The sequence below is a fragment of the Zonotrichia albicollis genome, chromosome Z (assembly GCF_047830755.1).
Source record: "Zonotrichia albicollis isolate bZonAlb1 chromosome Z, bZonAlb1.hap1, whole genome shotgun sequence".
In the NCBI taxonomy this organism is placed as follows: Eukaryota; Metazoa; Chordata; class Aves; order Passeriformes; family Passerellidae; genus Zonotrichia; species Zonotrichia albicollis.
The window spans coordinates 70,810,533-70,829,328 of NC_133860.1; the positions used below are offsets into that span (position 1 = coordinate 70,810,533).

At 40.8% G+C, this 18,796-nt stretch overlaps 1 protein-coding gene across 6 annotated transcripts in view; it reads right to left on the minus strand.

Moving 5' to 3' along the window:
• Positions 1-18,796, minus strand: part of PALM2AKAP2 (PALM2 and AKAP2 fusion) — a 266,196-nt gene that overhangs the window by 197,122 nt on the left and 50,278 nt on the right. For all 6 annotated transcript variants that reach the window (XM_074533560.1, XM_014271541.3, XM_074533558.1 and 3 more), the window contains 2 exons: positions 18,696-18,776; positions 2,505-2,635 (listed from right to left, as the gene is read on the minus strand). In XM_074533560.1, the coding sequence (XP_074389661.1) occupies positions 2,505-2,635; positions 18,696-18,776 (212 nt within the window). The remainder of the gene's footprint in view (positions 1-2,504; positions 2,636-18,695; positions 18,777-18,796) is intronic.

Here is an 18,796-nt window from a genome sequence, read left to right on the forward strand (position 1 = left end):
AGGAATGCTAGTCTGGCCTCAAATGCTCTCAGTTTTCTCTTCTAAGGACCACAGTTCACTGAGATTCTCAGACCTACTGGTACAGCTGGCCTGCAAATAACGACAGATACTCCTCTTGCCCCACAGCAGTTCATGGAGTAAAAGCAGGGGTATGAGAAAGGAGCCCTTTTGAGTGCTTCAGTGTGTGTAGAAGAAATGGTGCTTTCTGTCATGATGATGGGATGCTCTGCTGTCAGAGAAAAGGGATGAGCTCCCATTCTTAAAGCAGGGTCATGGATACTGGCTGCCAGCAGGCGCTGGACATTGTTCCTCACAAGTAAGCTTCACCCTGATCCAAGAGGAAATGCAAAGGATATATTTTTAATAATATATTATGTATTTTTGTATTTTTTTCCAGTATGCATGTCCCAATACTTTTTCTCAGACATGTTGATTCTGCAGCTGCTCTGTGCTTGCACATATGATGCAGTGTGACACTAATGAATATGCAAGCTGCATGGCACAATGGTTTCACAGTCCTGTGGAATCAGCCTTAGGGCTGGTCTTGAAGTAATTTTCTATCCTCCTCATGAACCAGCTTAGTCTGTCCTCTGTCACCTTTGTTGACAGGGTTTGGGCTTTTTTACAGGGCTCCTCCCCCTGTAAAAAGGACCTCCAAAGGGCCATTGATTTCCTGCAAACATGAACAGATGAACAATGCCCCTGTAATCCACCCCCTTGATTCTCTCCTGGAAATGTGGAGGGAAAATGTAGTACACAGACAGCAAGAAAAATACTTCCAGGATGAATCCATTCTACTTCATTCCTCAGATAATGTGCTTGACATCCTTCTACAGTCATTTACCTTCTTAGCCTATTTTGATGGGCTCTGGATATGCCATGTTGTCATGGATGTAAAAGTAATTAGATTAATGACCTCAACCTCTGCTGTCTAATCTCTACCGTTCAGATGTAATATTTTTTCATTTAAATTAAATTACTTTTTTACTGGCTTTGGAATTCCCTTAGAAAGAGAACAGGGAGGTTAAGTTTGTTAGGTGACATCACACAAATGTCACCTCAACTCAGGAGAAACCTGTCATTTGACAGATAAGTAGTCATAGAAGAAGAGAGTTCTGTTACTTTCAAATATTCAAATTTTTGATTTCATGACTGCAGTTAAGAAAGCAAAAAAGCAAACCATAGGAGCCAAGGTTTTACACTGTCCTTCATCCTACATTTTTAACTAGTTAAACAAAGAGGTTTCACTGTCTTCAGTGGTGGAACTCAGCTGAAATTAGCCACTCTGACATGTTTTGCTGGATGGGGTCAGGGGTCTTAGCATCTTTCAGCACTAGATGAAATATGTGTATTACAGTACATATTTCTGAAGCACAGTCCATGTATTCTTTCCATATACAGTATTAATTTATGAAGTAAAATATCAGATATCATATGAAATCTAAAACGTTTTCTTGCCTTCTGCTACCACAAACGTAAAAGAACAATACACATTGTCAGACCAGTTTCATTTAACATGAATCACAGGACAAGGACCAGTAGCACGAGGTAACTCTTACATTCATGCTGATCAATATCTTCCACATAGCAGTTATTTAGCATTATCCAGGCTTAGGGTAGGTCTGCTTGTCTATATCCCCAGAGAAACATTCTCATTGACTTCTCCAAGAAATTTCACAAGAAGCCTGCCATAAGGCAAATTGAGTTCACCAGATATGAAGTTAATACCTCAACCCTTGGACTGCTGGTCCTATTCCCCTTTCTCTGTTGTAGCCTCAGCTGACGTATTTGTAAAAGTTGTGTTGCCAAATTTCACCAGCTTTTGCCAGCTGAAAAAACTCTAAATTAACATAACCTAAATGGAAGAAGCAGTTCTGGAATTTGCCCTATGAGGATTAAAATCACTTTCCTTATGAGCCTTTTATTCCTTTAGAGCCCTTAGTTTGTAATGAAATAAGGAAAAAAACAACAAAAAAGAGGACAAATGTCAACTCAGACTACAATGGGAAACTGATAAAAGGAAATCGCTCTAACACCCAAACCTTGCTTCTGAAAGCAGTAAGTATTTGATCTGCTGGTGGCATCTGCTGGTGCATTTCAAAAAGTCATTTGCACCAGTGAGGTGAGTGCAAAAGGATGCTCTCCCTCTTTGAACTCATTTTGGCTGTAGGAGGTGTAAAGGAATGGAGAATCTCTTGGGTGTTGATCAAGTCATACACACACACCTGAAGGGGGAACTTGGCCCTCTGTTTAGCTACCTCACGAAAGAAATCCATAAAAGTCCATCAAACACAAAGATAACACTGACTCTGTCTTGAACAACATGGACATCCAGGAGACAAACGTTGGGTGTATTTGGCTGTATGTGTGACTGCCTTTTACAGTCTTTTACAGTCTGGACAGCTGCCACAGCTGCTGCCAGAGATGGGGACCTGGGCAAGGAAAATCTCCAGCCTTCATGGGAGTGACTGTTCTTAGGCAAAGCTAAAGGAAGCTGTCCCTACCTGTGTATGTTTTCTTCCAGCTTTTTCACCTTCAGCTCATCCTCTTCTGACTGCTTCCTTCTGGCTTCTTCCTCTTCTGCAGAGCCAGCAGGAATTCCCTGTAGCAGCCATTTTTCCCGAAGAGCTTTTGACTGCAATGTAAAAAAATCCCGTATCTTAGATATAGATTGAACAAAAACTATCTGAAGATTGAGAAGAAGCTGTATTTGCTTATGAATATTAGCTTGTCCCCACTGAATTTCTGCTTACTGCTTCAGACAGTTGATAACAGCCAAACAATCAGCTGTTTATTTAGGCATCAGGTCTTTCACATTGAGGAGTGTCAGTTTCACAGTATACAATTTATTTACTATCAGTGCCTTAACATGAAGTTCTTTTTAGCTCCTAATAAAACCAAGAGTTTAAAATTAGCAAATCAGCAAGTCTGCAAGAACTGAAATTCTTGAACTGAAGTGTGGATTTCTTGTGACTAATAAAGTATAAATAATGTGCTAGAAGGACTAAAGTAATAAACTTTTTAAAGCTTTAAAAAAACAAAAGATCAGTGTGCTCTAAATGTAATGTTTTTCATGGAGTATAAAATTAGTCTACTATTAAATCAATCAAAGATGTTTTCTATTTATACAACACATGTGTTTCCATATATTTACAGGCAGACAGACAGACACGTATACATAAACATGAGCATGCAAATCATCTCTTCGGCATACAAAAATTAGAACAAATGAACAAAAGTCTTTCAGAAACTGTGGAAGGGTTGCCAGGACACAGCAACACTGTTGCAAAAAGCATCAATATCCTTCACCCAACAGAATTATTCCTGGGAGTTTTGTTGTGATTTCTGCACTGAAAATGTGGCTACAACCTCACCTGGTTCCTGTTTAACGCAGCTGCAGCTTTTCCAGGCTAGTTCAGCAGGGGAGGTGGACTGGTTAAAAGGCATGCTTTACACAGCATACACACCTATGCTCCTTGTCTGGTCTAAATATGACAGAGGAATGCAGCAGATAGGATGAGGAACACCAGGAGCCCAAAGCTAAACAGGAGTTTGCCCCTTGGGAAGAAGGAAATTGAGCTGGTGGAAAAAATGGTAATCTAGGGGACTATCCAAATTTTCCCTTTTAATTGATTAGTAAAGGGTAGGCTTAGTTTTGAATTTGCAAAGTGATTGGCAGTGCTAGTTCAAGGAACCAGCTCCTCTTCTGCAAAGAGGAGGTAATCAGGAAATCATCAGTTCAAGGAAACTGGATTTCAGAGGCAGCCCAAACATGCTGTGTCTTTTGTGTCTTTTGAATGCCATGGTTGTTGCTGGAATAGAACCTGACTTGTGCAAACTATGTATACAGGGAAAACATTTACCCCCAACAGCAAGCTTCAAACCTGCCTAAAATAGAAACATTTTTGACATGACAGACTAGGTTTTCTTGCTAGTTTTTGAGTGTGTGTGTGTATATATATAGACATAGTATCTATGCACAAACTATTTTTGTCTCTCCATGACCTATTTGATGTCAGGCAACTAGATTTTAGTAAGGCAGCAGACATAAAGCAATACCAAATGCACACACAAATTATACTTTATAAATTACTCAAGCTTTCACTGTTTTTAACTGTGCTGTGCATGACAGGATGTCTAGGTGAATTTAAAGTGATTTCTATGTGAATTAGGACTTCTGCATAACAGAAAAGGTCTCATGCTCTTGTCCCATGCAGCCATGTCCAACAGCTAAGACCTGCTGATGCTAGTGACATACTTTACCTTGATGAACTCAGCTTTGCTCATGGCTTCCAAGTTGTTAGTTGCCAAAACAGTATGAGTGGCTATCTCCAGCCACAGTTTCTGCAGTTTGCTACTCCTTGTCCTGGAACTACCATCTACTAGTACCTTCTGCCACATTTCATGGGCTGGTAGTGAATTTTCTGTGTTCACCTGAGCTGATTACCAGCCAGAATTTTTATCACCTTGTTCAACCTCACCATGCTATAGAAATGTCCCCTCAGCAGAGGACTCTCAGGTCATCACATGTTCAAAGAAACAAAGTGAGACAAAGATGGATTTACAGGTCTTGAGAGGCTAAACTTTTAACAGTGTGTCCTTTGGCCTCTAAAGCAGCCTCAATAGCACAGCTCAGTGGGTACCTGCTGGGCTAGACCCAGTGCAAAGCCGAGTGAGGGCTGACTGCTCTCTAGCAAATTGCTGCCTCATCTTTCAAACGTGGACCAGCTGCACAAGGAACTACGTTGCATGCGTCGTACTCAGCTGTGGTCTTGAATCAGAAATCTTGACTGACACTCCGTTGAAAAAAAAAACCCTAGGTTTCTAAAGACCAAATTCTGAAGATGAAGACAGCATTCTCTGCTTTAAACCTGGTTCAGATATGGCTCCAGCAAAAATAAATAAATAAATCAAGGCTTTGACAAAGTGCTGCTTGGACGGCACTGGCACTGAAGACATTAAGTTAGCAGTAACTCCTCTCCGATTCCAGGAGAACAGATAAAACTGAGGCTTTTCTCAATGTGGTTTTACAGATAGTCCATGCTGTTGCTCACATAGAGAAGCAAGTCCCTACAGTACAACTGCTGTACACTAAAAGTAAGATACTTTGTACAGATTTTGTTTTGGTCTTTGTTTATATGAAACACTTAAGCTACAAAATCACATGATTTCTTTCCCCTAAAGCCTTTTTTTTTATTTTTTAACCTATTAATAGCATGAATTTGAAACTGGAAAGCATCAATGGGCTTTTTAAAAGACATATTTAGAGACAAGAATGCTATGATCTACTAAAAATCCTCCCTCTTGGGTGAAATGTCAGCATATTTTATCTGAAACAGGAAAACTGAAAGCTTTGATGTTTCTGGCTCTCCTTTTTAAGATGAGAATTAAGACATTTGTTAAATACTATGCTGAGGAATTCAGACAAGAGGACCGAGAAATGGAAACATTTATAAATGTATTTCTTAAGTTGCATAGAGTCTATTTGCCAAGCTGCTGAGGCTGTGTGTGTTTATGCACTGACTGCAGATACAACAGGCTAACCGGCAGGCATACACCAGGGGATGCTGGTCACAACCCTGCTGTGCAGGAAGCATTTTCTTCCCGGCCACATAACTGCTGTAGGAGAGAAGCAGTGGGCAGGGATGGAAGAACCTCTCTCCTGCTTTGAGCAAACATTTCCCAAGGAGGCATTTTCCTCACAAACACATAGGGAAGGCCTTGGCACATATAATGAAACCAAGGGTGGGTAGTGAGGCGATGGTAGAGCTGTGCTGGGTACTCAGCTGGGTACTCCTGGATATAAGACAGCCCACATCAAAGCAACCCAGACAGATGCAAACCAGAGCCAGATGCAGACTGGAAACAAAAGAGAGTTTGCTACCATCTGTCCTCCATACCTATGAAATTTGGATTATGCTTCTTAAAAAAATCTTGCAAAATCTTAACCCAGGAAGAATAGGAGGTGTTTCCCAAGTGTGCTAAACTAAGGTTTGCATGAGGATGGAGCCCAGAAATACGTACCTGTATGAGCTACTCCTGTTCAACAATATTGGGCATTTGCTTAACAGCCCGTGATTAAAACAGCCACAAGACAGTATTTCAGCATTGTTTCTCCTTCATTGTCTGCTATGAGCTTTAACTCTTCTCTGCATAGTGCAACATGCAACAGAGAAGTAGTGCAACAATCATGCACTACAGTTGTGCTGTATGATTAGATATTGTCCAAATGATAAAGAGCTCTGAGAGTGGCAACATAAACTACTGCATAAATACAGGTATTTGTACTGCTCATTGCCATACTGGAATATGTGAATATTGTGACTACTGCGAATACAGTGAATATGCTGTACTTTTAGAAAGAACCCCTTCACTGACAGAGCAGCAGCTATGCTATGTACTGTCTGGTATAAGTAATCCTTCATTTACTGCAAGAGAACCATTTCTTCAGGGCTAAATCCTTCAGCAGAAATTAGATCATATCATTAAAAAGGCTTTCTGTTACTGAAGTGGAAAGGGCACTGGGCTTGAGATCCTCTAAGTTGCCAGTGCTCTCAGGTGGTTTGTTTCTCTGCACAGAACTGAGAATTGGGATTGCAGAAATAATTTGCAGCTTCACTTTGTTTAGCTTGTTCAAGCACAGGAAAACCACCTGAATTTGCATCAGTTTTGCATCATGCAAAAACTGAAAAAAACCCGTCACAGTTATGTGCACAGACCATAGGGAGGACATAAATAAGTGAACAACTGTTGGACAGGACAGAAAGAAATTGTGCCAAATGTCTGAATGCAGCAGACACAGTGATGGTAGATAAAAGTAGTGCATTGCAATATTACATGCTAACATTTATTACATGCTTACATTTATTCCACTTGCATGCTTCAGGACAGTGAAGCCTGAGGGCTTTAAGCTGTTTACATTTAGTGCTAGCAAGGAAATAATGCATAGCTTCTCAAATGCACACAGTAGAATTAGTACTGTATAAGCAAAGAAAACCTTTGCTGTTAGTGCTGCATTTTGCTTTAATGTTGCATCAAAAGTTTAAGTATCAGAGGACATTTTATTACAGCAAGTAAACCTTTTAGCATCCTTTTCATAAATCATTATGCTTACTCCTTGCCACCTCTTCACTCCCTGTTTTGTGAGTTGATTAGTTCTAACCATCAGTCTTGCCAATTTTGAAACAACATCCATAACCTTTTTTCATAAGAATAAAAATTTGCAGCCCTACATATAGTGTGATAGTGTCTTAAACCAAGGCCCAGATGCATCTGTCAGACTTGTCATGACTTTTTATGACAAGAGAAAAGGCCCAGTCCTTGTTGTGCTGCTACCTTTTGAGGTAGTCCCTTAAATAAGCTTTTTTGTGTGTTTTTTGAACTTGCATATGTTTAGGACAATTAGTACTATCTCTCCTTAAAAGCAAAGCTTGCTGAAGTGCAGCACTCCTCTGTCTCCTGAGTTCAAGGGAGATGATAATCCTGAGAAGAAACAAAGGTCAAAAGTTGACCCAAGACAGCCTCCTCCAGTAAATGTGCCTGCTCTTGTGAAACACTTCTGGACTATTCCGGGTAATTGTGGTCTTCTGTGCCCTAGAAAACAGCCACTAATGATCCCTAGTGTAATTCCACTGAAATCAAAGTCACTTTTATTGAAATCTTTGCCAAATTGAAGTTTTGCCAAAAGTCTTTGCATTTTGCACGTTGAAGACCATGAGGCATTAACATTTTAGAGCTGAAGCTATTTATTAATATGAAATTATTTTCTCCCTCTATCCATTCAGTATTTGTGCCATGGAAAAACATGAACACAAAAGGTTCTTCAAATCTACATATAACCAGCCCATGCCTACTAAAAGAGTGCAATGAACATTTTTTGCACGTCACATCTGTGAGTCAGATGTTATCCCCAAACTCTCCCATTGGGACGCTAGAGTAACTGGCTGCATTTCAGATTTGCTCTCTGCATTATAAAAAGTTACCTTGGGACAAAAAGGGTGAGGTTTTTAGGCAGATCTAGAGCTCTGGATGCTGCAGTGAGTCTGACTTTGTTGTTTGGCAGCTGCCTGGAGCCCCCGTGCCACTCAGTGGATCAGCTACCAGAGGGAAAGCCTCCCAGAGCAGCAAAGCCTGTTCTGTTTGTGCATGCTCCCAGGCATCAGCCTGCGTTGTTAAAACTGACTTTGTAAGGGACACAAGTGCAAGAATGACTGCTGTCAAAAATGCTCTGAGATTCCTCTTTTGTCCTGTCTACCCTTCTTCCTCTCCAAACTCAGCATTTCTTGCTGTTGTATTCTTGTGCCACTTGAGCATCCACCTGGCTCTAACCCAGCGAGTGCTGGCCACCCAGCACGTCTGGGTCTGGCCTGCTGATGCACAGCACTACTGCCAGCGTTAGCAAAGAGGTCACTAGGACGTGAGGCACTGAGATTCTAGAAAGACTTGTTCCTTTGCCAGCAGGCCTTCTCTTGCCTTTCAAAAAAATGGAAAGAAAATATTATTCATGTGGCTGTAGTGTGAGTAGGCATGTTAATGTTAGACGCCCTTAACCATTTGTGCAAATGCAGAGCGGGGCTATAGACACAAACTGTATGACAGGTAAGTCCATCTGGAAATAAGCAGCCTCCTGGAATGTATTCCTGAGTGATGCTGCAGTATTTAATTTTCCATTAGGCAAATGAAACAGTCTGCCTCTGCTCAGACTGATGCAGAGTTTTCCTATGTGGGTTTTCACTGTGAGAGAATCCTCTTGCAGAACAAAGGAGAGGTGTGGTCCTCAGCAAACACAAGAAATTCTGCTCTGCTGCAGGATGGATGTGGCCTTGTATGGTATGACTCTCCCTGGAACGGACAACCAGCCATTTCCAGCTTGCTGTATTATCTGGTTTATATAGTAGTAAAACCTTTTGTTCCCTTTCCAGTTATCGAAGACACTTGTTTTAGCCCAAGGAGCATGTCTGCATGATAGATGGATATGATTCAAGCATTGCCCAGATTAGGGAATTAAGCCAAGCTGAAAAACTTGCAGCTTTATTGTAGTCTTTACTTGAATCACATTGCCATCGTTTTCATATGTATGATGCCAGAAAAAAAAAACCCAAAAAGTATTCTAGCTGGTAAAGCTTAGCCAGCTCAAGAGCAAACAGCATGTTTATAAAGAAGATTAAACTTTATCCTGTAGCGTTGCCAGTTTGTTGTTGTTATTCTTTGTTCAGGAAATGAACGAAGCATTTCTTAGAAATATCTTAAGGAAGTGATGTCTTAAAAGAGTTGCAAAGGTTGTACAACAGTCAGTTAATGTGTATTCATCACACAGAACATTAAAACACATTAACTTAACTTTTCCCATAATTTTTAGGCCTGCCCATTGTAATTGACAACCTTTTGTGACCAGATGTTGGAGACTGATGACATAACCTCTTCCTAAGTTTCTTCTCAGCCCACACAGGTATGGGTAATTTGCCTGAGTTTCTCCTTTTCATAAAATCCTTACTGTATTGTACCACTGAGGCCAGGATATACAAGGCAGTTGGCTCACCAAAGGAACTGCTGCTCTGCCAGTCCCCAAAAAGCATGTCTCCTTTTTCCCTACAGCTCCTGGAGTAACAGAATTTTATTACAGCACCAGTGAGCCACTAGGCTGTGGGTAGAAGGGGGGTACATGTGAGGAGATTAGAAAATAAATAATAAAAGATGCAAGTAAATAAGGAAATAAAAATAAACAATGGACACTATTATAAGCCCTGCCCGAAATCACGGCAGCCAAAGACTTTGCAGAGATTATCTTTCCCCCTTGTTTGCTTGCTGTAGCAGGTCCATTTGACTGCCCTTCAGCTATTCTGAGTATTTACATAGTCATTGCTTTTTCTCAAAGCACACATTCAGGGCAGCAACAGAGCAGACAGCAGCATGTAGCACAGTGCCACATGACTGCAGAAACAGGTGAAGGAGGACTGAGATAGCTGATAGATGATTTGTGCTCACTTTGGGAAGGGCTGCATCTCGGCTAGGTCCTGCACGACAAGGTACATTTCAGTGTGAGCCACGTGCAACCAGAGCTGCAGATGCAAGGAGAAGGCATGTCTGTGGCAAGGGACCTGAGGGATGGGTATGATGATACCTGTAGATGGCTTCTTCTGGAAGGTCTCAGGCTTTGCCTGTTTGAAAACCTCACAGGAACAGAAATTGCAGCTGTACAGACAGAGGTCCAATCAGGAATGATTTTTGGGGGAAAAAGCAACAATTGGTTTATGTCCTCTCAGAAAGCTTCCCATTCATTAGCAACATCACCAGTGTAAACTTTCTGAGTACACAATGTTCAGGTCCCATTTATTTAACTTTGTAAATCAAGTAGGCAGTGGTTTCCAGTCAAAGAAGACAAATTAAAACCTAAGCTCTTTTAGCTTCAAGGAAACCCACCATAGAAAAAGACATTGTCAAGATTCTACAAGAGCAGATCTAAAGTTTGTATCTCTCTTGAGTATCTTTCTCATTCAGATCATTCACCAGCTACAGAGCACTGGCCTGTACAGACTGGTTTCACTGACAGGGATCACAGGTATGGTCCAACACAACGTCAGTGTTTCTGACATTCATTAAAGACTTGAGATGACACTGAGATGAAACACAATGAACACTAAGATGACAGTTAAGACAAGCACAGCTTCTTTTCTACATATGTTTTCTAAACATCCAGTCTGTCAGAAAGTTCTGCTTGAAGTAACAGGAAGATACCACTTCTGGAGAGTTGTGTTTTATGTTGGAGAGTTAGGGTTTATTTTTCTGTGTCTCTCTTTTGGAAGTCTATGTAAAATTTCAGACTTTTTTCATTGCAGGATGATAATGATGGCTCTGTTCATGGTAAAGCATCAATAAATCAGAATAAAAAAACAACTGCCAGTGACTGCAGCAGAGGTGAGGGAAGGGATGAGGAGACCGAGCTGCCTCAGCAGGCTGATACATCAGGGACATAGCTTGCAAAAGGGGATGCAACAATGAGGTCCCACATGGCCCAGCTTGGCAGCAAGTGTCCTGGAAGTAGAGCATGGGATTCTGTCCTGCTCAAGAATCCACGTGTATTCGGATGAAGATATGCACGGGATAAACCTGCTCCTGTTGACACATACATTGCTTTTTAACTCCATCAGAACATATCTGATTCCCACGGAATTTTGGAGTTGGAATAAAAAAATATGGCTGGCAAGTTGGCTGAAGTTTCTGGCCTTCATGTGGTTGGACTGAAGACTGAATAAGATCCCCTCTTAAAGCTACACACGAAAAGACTGACCACAGTTTTACTTCCTGGTGCCAGAAATTTAGGTATGCTTTGGTTTTCCCTGCAGGTACTCACTCCATGCTTATGAAGGAAGTAAAGCATAGCAGTGAGAGAAGTAAAAAGTAATAAAAAGAGAAATCTTTTTAGAATAGTTAATAATCTGAGATTTCAAAAATTGTCAAATCTCTCCCCTCAAAACGAATAAGCTTTGCAAGTTATCATTACTCCAGAGCCACAGTTGTTTTGCATTATTATCTCCCAAAAGAATAATTTCCCTCTATATTCAGTCTCTCCTTGGCTTCAGTTTATCACTCCTTCCCACATACACACATCAGTCAAAAGAGGCAAAAAGAAAAGTTATACTTCAGAGATTCCTTTATTTTGTAGTCTTAAAATTTCTTATATTCATTATTTTAAAAATCTGGATTCATGTGATATGAATTTGGTTTTGAACATGTTTCAGGCCATTGGGAGGGGCTGAGGTTGCAGAGAGCTGTAAGTTTCCTTGAGCTGGCTAAAACAAAATCTGCAGGAGTAGCCATGAGGTACTCAAAGGACTTTGTTACTGCTTGAAACCTGACTGCTAATTTTGATGCATTTCGAGGAACTCCTGCCTGTACAGTATGTTTATTTACATTATCATCCCAGGAGAACTCTGCCCCAGTTCAAAGCACAACTCACACATAATATTTTTCCTAAATAAAAGCACAACTCATAGACGGATCATACCAGAATAATTACATCTGTGTTTCAATGGCATGCAAGCAGATAAGGAACACGAGTTAAAGGACTAAAGCTTTATTTTATTTAAAAAATAGAATTGTTTATCCAGGCCAGCTACACAAATTGTTTACCACATCTCTCTGTGGTAAACAATTTATGTAGCTGGCCTGGATAAACAATTCTATTTTGTAAAATTATCTTTTCTTATTACTGAAAGATTTTAACTGGGAATAGTTACTTAGTTTTATGATCCAGAAGAGAGCCTCTTGATTCTCTGTTTAAATCCTGGTAGGAAACAAACTTCTCGTGATAAGGTGGGTATCAGCCCAGGTGCTAATCACAGAATAGGACAAAGAGGGGTCTGTGTTCCCTGTGCTCTCAAAGTGGAAATTTCTCTCTGAATTAGTTCTTAACCTCTCCATGTCCCAAAAGTGCTGATGAGGCTCTTTACAGGCAGTTAAAAATGAATTTGTGCCCACATGCCCTGCTCCTCATGGGGGACTTCAACTACCCCATCATCTTTTGGAGGGACAAAAGCAAGGCATAACCAATCCAGGAGGTTCCTGGAATGTTGTATGATAACTTCTTTCTACAAGTGATAGAGGAGCCAAGGAGAGGAGGCGCTGTGCTGGATCTTGTGCTCACCAGCAAGGAATGGCTGGTGGAAAGTGTGAAGCTCGAGGGCAGCCTTGACTGCAAGGACCACGAAATGGAGTTTGAGATCCTTAGGAAAGCAGGGAAGGTGCACAGAAAGCTCACTACCCTGGCCTTCAGGAGAGCAGCCTTTGGCCTCCTCAGGGATCTGCTTGGTTGAGTACCATAGAATAAAACCCTGCAGGGAAGAGGTGCCTGGACAAGCTGGTTGGCATTAAAGGATGACCTTCTCCATTCTCAGGAATGATTATCCCCATGAAGAGAAAGCCTGGTAAATATACCAGGAGGTCTGTGTGGATGAACAGGCATCTCCTCGACAAACTCAAACATGAAAAAAAAGCCTATGCAGGGTGACAGCAAGGACAAGTGGTGAAAGCAATTCCTCCAGGTGAGGAATAAAAAGGGATTGTTCAAGAAGCCAGGGATGAGATCAGGAAAGCTAAAGCCCTGATGGACTTTAATAGGGCCAGAGACATCAAAGGCAGCACAAAAGGCTTCTAGAGATATGTTGGTGATAAACAGAAGCCTAGGGAAACTTTTCAGTCTCTCCAGAAAGAAAAAGGAGACCTGGTTACCTGGAACATGGAGAAAGCTGAGGTGCTTAATGACTTTTTTGCCTCAGCCTTCACCAGCAAGTGTGCCAAACAGACTGCCTGAGATGCAGAAGGCAAAGGCAGAGACTGGGAGAATGTAAAACCACTCACTGTAGTAGAACAGCTAAGGAACCCGAAGGTGCACAAGTCCATGGGATCTGATGAGAGGGCTGGTTGAAGAGGCGGCTAAGTTATTCACTTTACTTGAGAAATTATGGAAGACTTGCAGTTGTCAGTGACTGGAAAAGTGGAGACATATCCTCGGCTTTTAAAAAGGAAAAAAAGGAAGACTGTGCAATAACAGGCCAATCACTCCCATCAGTGCCTGGCAAGATCATGGAGCAGGATCCTTCTGGAAACTATGCTAAACCACATGAAAAACAAGATGATTTGTGACAGCTAACATGGCCTCATTAAGGGCAAATCATGCTTGACAGATTTGGTAGCCTTCTATGATGAAGCCATAAATCATTGCTGGATAAGGGAACAGCAACAGATGTCATCTTCCTGGGCTTGTGCAAGGCATTTAATGCTGTTCCACATGACATCCTTACCTCTAAACTAGGTTTTGGGGAATATTGCACTGACCATGTAGGGAATGGAGACTGTATGACACCATCAAACATTTTTTTGTGTGCTTGGCTGAGTTGCCATTTGGTTAAAGGATTAATTTACTTGAAAATCATAAAGGGATTTGTTATAAAGAAATAACAAAATTCCTTCATTTGCAAAAGTTATTTCTTTTTTCCCTCGGTGTTGTACATATATCAAGAGAGAGACAGACATATCTATTTATATTTTCTGACAGCAATTCTTTTAAGAATAGATTAATTTTGGGACAGTGATATAACTGGAACCATAAAATTGAAATTTATTTACAGATAAGATAGTTTCAGCTAAAACCATACCCTAACAAAATCTCTGTAAGATCTCTATAAGAATGTGAAAAGGGTTTTCTTTTCTTGAGAGTAAAGATATAATTATGTTTTAGATTGTGCTCATGAACTACAGTCTTTAAGAAGCAGATCTTAAAAGAAATAAGTCCCTAATATTTACACTATTCCAGAACTAATATAACTGTGGAAAATGGATTTATTGCAGTTGTAATACTTAAAGTAACAGCATAGAAGTAATTTTTCATTTAATTAGGAGGTTTTGTTTATTTTGTTTATTTTATTACCATTGGCCACCAAACAGAGCACCAAACAATAAACAATAATATAAATTCTATTGAACTAATAAAAGAGGCAATCAGATTTTGGAAGAAACACTCCTATTCTGGAGTTTATTCAAATTAGTAAATATCTCTGTTAAAACAGGTCTGCCCAACTGCTGCCTAGCTGAACAAGTTCTTTAAAGGAGTTATTGCTTGGAGGTTGTATTCCCCAGTTCAACTAATCAATCAAAATAAATTTCAGTCTTTCTCCAGAAACCAAATAATTTTGATGGATATGGCACAAAATATGTTTGGTGTAAGGTGAATTTTGACCACTTCTCTGATTTTAAATGATAGAAGCTGGTCACACCTCCAGTTCCCATGGAGGTGTGATGCCCCTTTTGTAGGCATATGGCCAAGAAACTGCTGAGGCATGAAGTTTAAACTTTATCTATTGTTAAACAACAACAACAACAACAACTACAACAACTACACCTAAATTACAACTCTATCTGCCAGCCTTGTGTTATATGGAAGAAAAAATATTATTTTCATATTAAGGACTGGAGTAGATGTGAGGTTAGGGGAGCTCTTGTAAATTGACTCTTATTAGAGCAAAAGAGCATGTTCAGTCTCAAAAAATGGGGCTTCAAAGCATCTTTATACCTGTTCCAACACCTAGGGCCTTTCCAATGAAGGCACCTGATTGTAATGTAGAGAAATACACCTCCTGCCTTCCACAGAGAGCCCCAATGGCCCCAAGGTACTACACAGTCAGTCTGTGCTCACCAATGTCTTCCCTTTGCAGTGATTCACAGAAGAGAGGACATGGTTTCACTGTCAGCAAAAGGGAATCCAGTTTTTAGAGCCTATACGACCCTAGACTCTCTGCTACTCCAGAGTTTCACATTTGAAAGGTTTGACTTGATTAACTCTGAATCTCACATAGACCACTAATAGCTGAGCTACACTTTGGTTCTGATGTCCTCAGCACTGGCCTCATACTCAGGAGCCTTTGTAACATGTGCTGCCAAAGCCTTGCTCACGTTCAGGGGTGACTTTTACTCGGTCTAGTGTGTGCTGGGTTGCTCTGCCTAAAGCAGTGGGACAGCACCTGCTGCTGCCTTATTTTCAGCCAGATAAGTAACAAGGGAAAAACAAATGAAGTGGTAGTAAAGTCATTTCGTCAGGGGTCTAATTGGCATCAGCAACTTGAAAACTGCAGGTAATCAGTGTAAACATTTGCAATAAATTATTTCTATTAGATATTTTTCCAATGTGAATAAAATTTTCTGAAATTAACAGAAACCCTGTGGCTTTCAGAACCTTTATTAGGTAACCAAACATGCTATTTTACACAGTGCATTTTAAAAAGAAAATTACTCTGACATTGCACAAAAATGAAGCAAACCCATTGAATACTGGCAGGAATGTCTTTGTGTGAATTCAAGCTGTTATGCTTGTGGGATCAACCCAGATACTGCAGACACAGGATTAACCCAGATTTCATTTTCAAAGGTTTCTTCACAGCAGATTTTAATGAACATTGATATGAAATCCTTACACTCTATATGGACATCAACAGCCTCACAGCATTTTGAAAAAATACAGGGGTTTCCTAGGAAAGCCTGGTCTTTTAACCTGGCTGTATGCCTTGCACAGAATTAGATGAAATTCACATAATTCGGGAAATGAATTGTGTTCTACTTAGCACTCCGAAGGAAAATAGATGCACTTATTTTGGTCTGGTGTGTCAGAGACTGGGGAGCCATATCAGACTGAGGGACTATATTCATAACAGACTTGGAGCCCCTGCCTTGGAGGGTGAAGTGAGGGAGAGCACTAGGGAGGTGGCAGGGGGATACACAGTTTTGCAAATGAGCAAATCAAACTGGCAGGTGAAATAAAATGTTGGTCAGCACTTCACTAAGCAACCAGAACACTGAATGATGTATGAAACAAAAATGCAGTTTTCTTCATCTGGAGGGTGAAGTGAGGGAGAGCACTAGGGAGGTGGCAGGGGGATACACAGTTTTGCAAATGAGCAAATCAAACTGGCAGGTGAAATAAAATGTTGGTCAGCACTTCACTAAGCAACCAGAACACTGAATGATGTATGAAACAAAAATGCAGTTTTCTTCATCTGTCTCCAAAGAGAAACAGAAACACTACCAGCCAGTGCCTCTATCTCCATTTTTAAACATGTTTATTATTTTAGGAAGGTTCTAGCAGCAATGAGGAAGAAATCTGCAATCCCAGTTAGACTGCTGCTATCACCTCATTCAGATCTCCCAGCAGACAGTTGCTTGGTGGTACAGGCAGCCCGTAGAGCAGCAGTCACCATGACCACTCCTGTAAAAGCAGCACAGTTTTCCTCTGGTGACAAGTGATGACACTGAATAGAGAGGTAGTGTAGATTTTATCATACCCTGATGCTAACTCTGGCACACAGCATTACAGACCTTAAGTCTGGCTGTGATTTTAGCTGAAAAAGCTGCCATTTTAAATGTCTCTGCCATTAAATTTCTGTGCCCTGATCTCTCATTAGCTTCCTCTATGATTACTGCTCTTGCTCCAGCCTGTGGATTAAAAAATAAATGGACACAGCTATTTTTCATGTATGCCTCTGAAAAAATCCATGCAGCAAAAATGAACCTCCTCTGGTGGCAATCAACATAGCAGGGCTGCAGTCAATGCCAGTCTACATCATCTGAGGGGCTGATCCCACTGCACCACCTTAAGGGATTTTACTTCTCCTGGGGATGATGATAAAACATAGAAACAGCTATATCAAAGTAAAACAGATGAAGCAGAAAATTGACAGAACTGTCTATCCAAAAGGCTCCACTTAAAGAATTTCACAAAGAATCATAATGCAGTTAGCTTGGAAACAGCTAACATGCTAAAAGGAGTCATCAGCTTGGTAGCAAAAAGGAAAAAAAAAACAAGCATCATGAAGGTACTGGAAGAGTACTGCACTGCTATGCTGCAGCATCCTATAGTTATCTGAAAAAATTCTCCCCTGCCTGTACTCAATGGAAGCCTGAGCAAAATGGCAATTCCTGTTGCCCCACAGAAATGCAATCACATCTTTGACTGGAAACACCAATGTTTGACACCCACAGACTGGTGGTGAACTTGATTGCGGCATTTATGTAGGCTGATATCAATTACTTGGACTTAACTGCATTGTGTTTACCAGAAAAAGAGGAATAAATTGCAGAACATGACTGCAGGGTCTTGGAGAGGCAGGAGAATTATCCTGCCTGTAGCATAACTTGCAGTGTGGTCTACAAGTGCATGTGTGCGCACAGATATTCTGCACACCATCTCCTGATGCAGGTGCACTGTTCAAACACATACACACACACATGCACACACACACTCTTATTCCACAAACAACCTAAATATCTTAATTCTAAAAACACAGCTCAGCTCACTTGCTGTGAGGATAAACTGTCCAGTTCTAATAATCTTTCTCAGATATTTTAATCACTGAAATTCCTCAGGCTCCCCTACTGAACTAATATAGCAAGATCTGACCCACAAATTCTCACTGGTTACAAAAAGATCACATGTATGTTTTTGTTCTTATCTTTGCTATGCACAAATATGCTCCTGACAGGAGGGATAAGCAATAGAAACAGAAAGGATGGCTTTCAAATGATGCTATCTGCAGCTGTCATGGAGACCAACAGGGACTGGGATTGCTCGGCACCCTGTTAAATATCAAGGCGCCTCTCCATGTAGATACACACATATGCATCAACACCTTCCCTGCATGTACATACATGCCCATTTTGTTATGCTATGCACACCTAATAACTTCATCCTACAATGAAATCTTTACACACATACACAGATGCACGCTAACTAACACTCCTTCTGCAATGCACACACACAAAACCTAACAACAGGCACCAGAGAAATCCAACACAGCTCTGCAGGCAGAAAGTGCTGGCTGAAGCCATGCAGTGCACACCCAAGCCACAGCGATTGGTGTCTCATCATTATGTATAATAAATAACAGCATTTAATAATGTCAGCACTGTTGTGCTGCCTGCACCCACACCCTCCCGACTCCATGCTCCTAAACCGTTTAAACAACATGGTCCTGTGCATGAAACACACGGAATGAAAAGCAGGCAGGACATGATCACTGTAAGAGATAGGCTCCGGCAGTGAAAGCTGCTTCATGTCAGATTGGGCTTTTCCCAGCTTTCAGACGTGTGATCTGCATGTCTAATAATGAACAGATTTAGTCAATCCATCATTTCTGGCATCAGTCCCTTACCTTGAAATGCTGCAGCTGAAGTATCTGGTCCTCAAGCTGTTGTCTCTTGCCTTCTATTTCTGTCTGCCTTTTCCTTTTCTCCTTGGAAAAATAATTTTGAG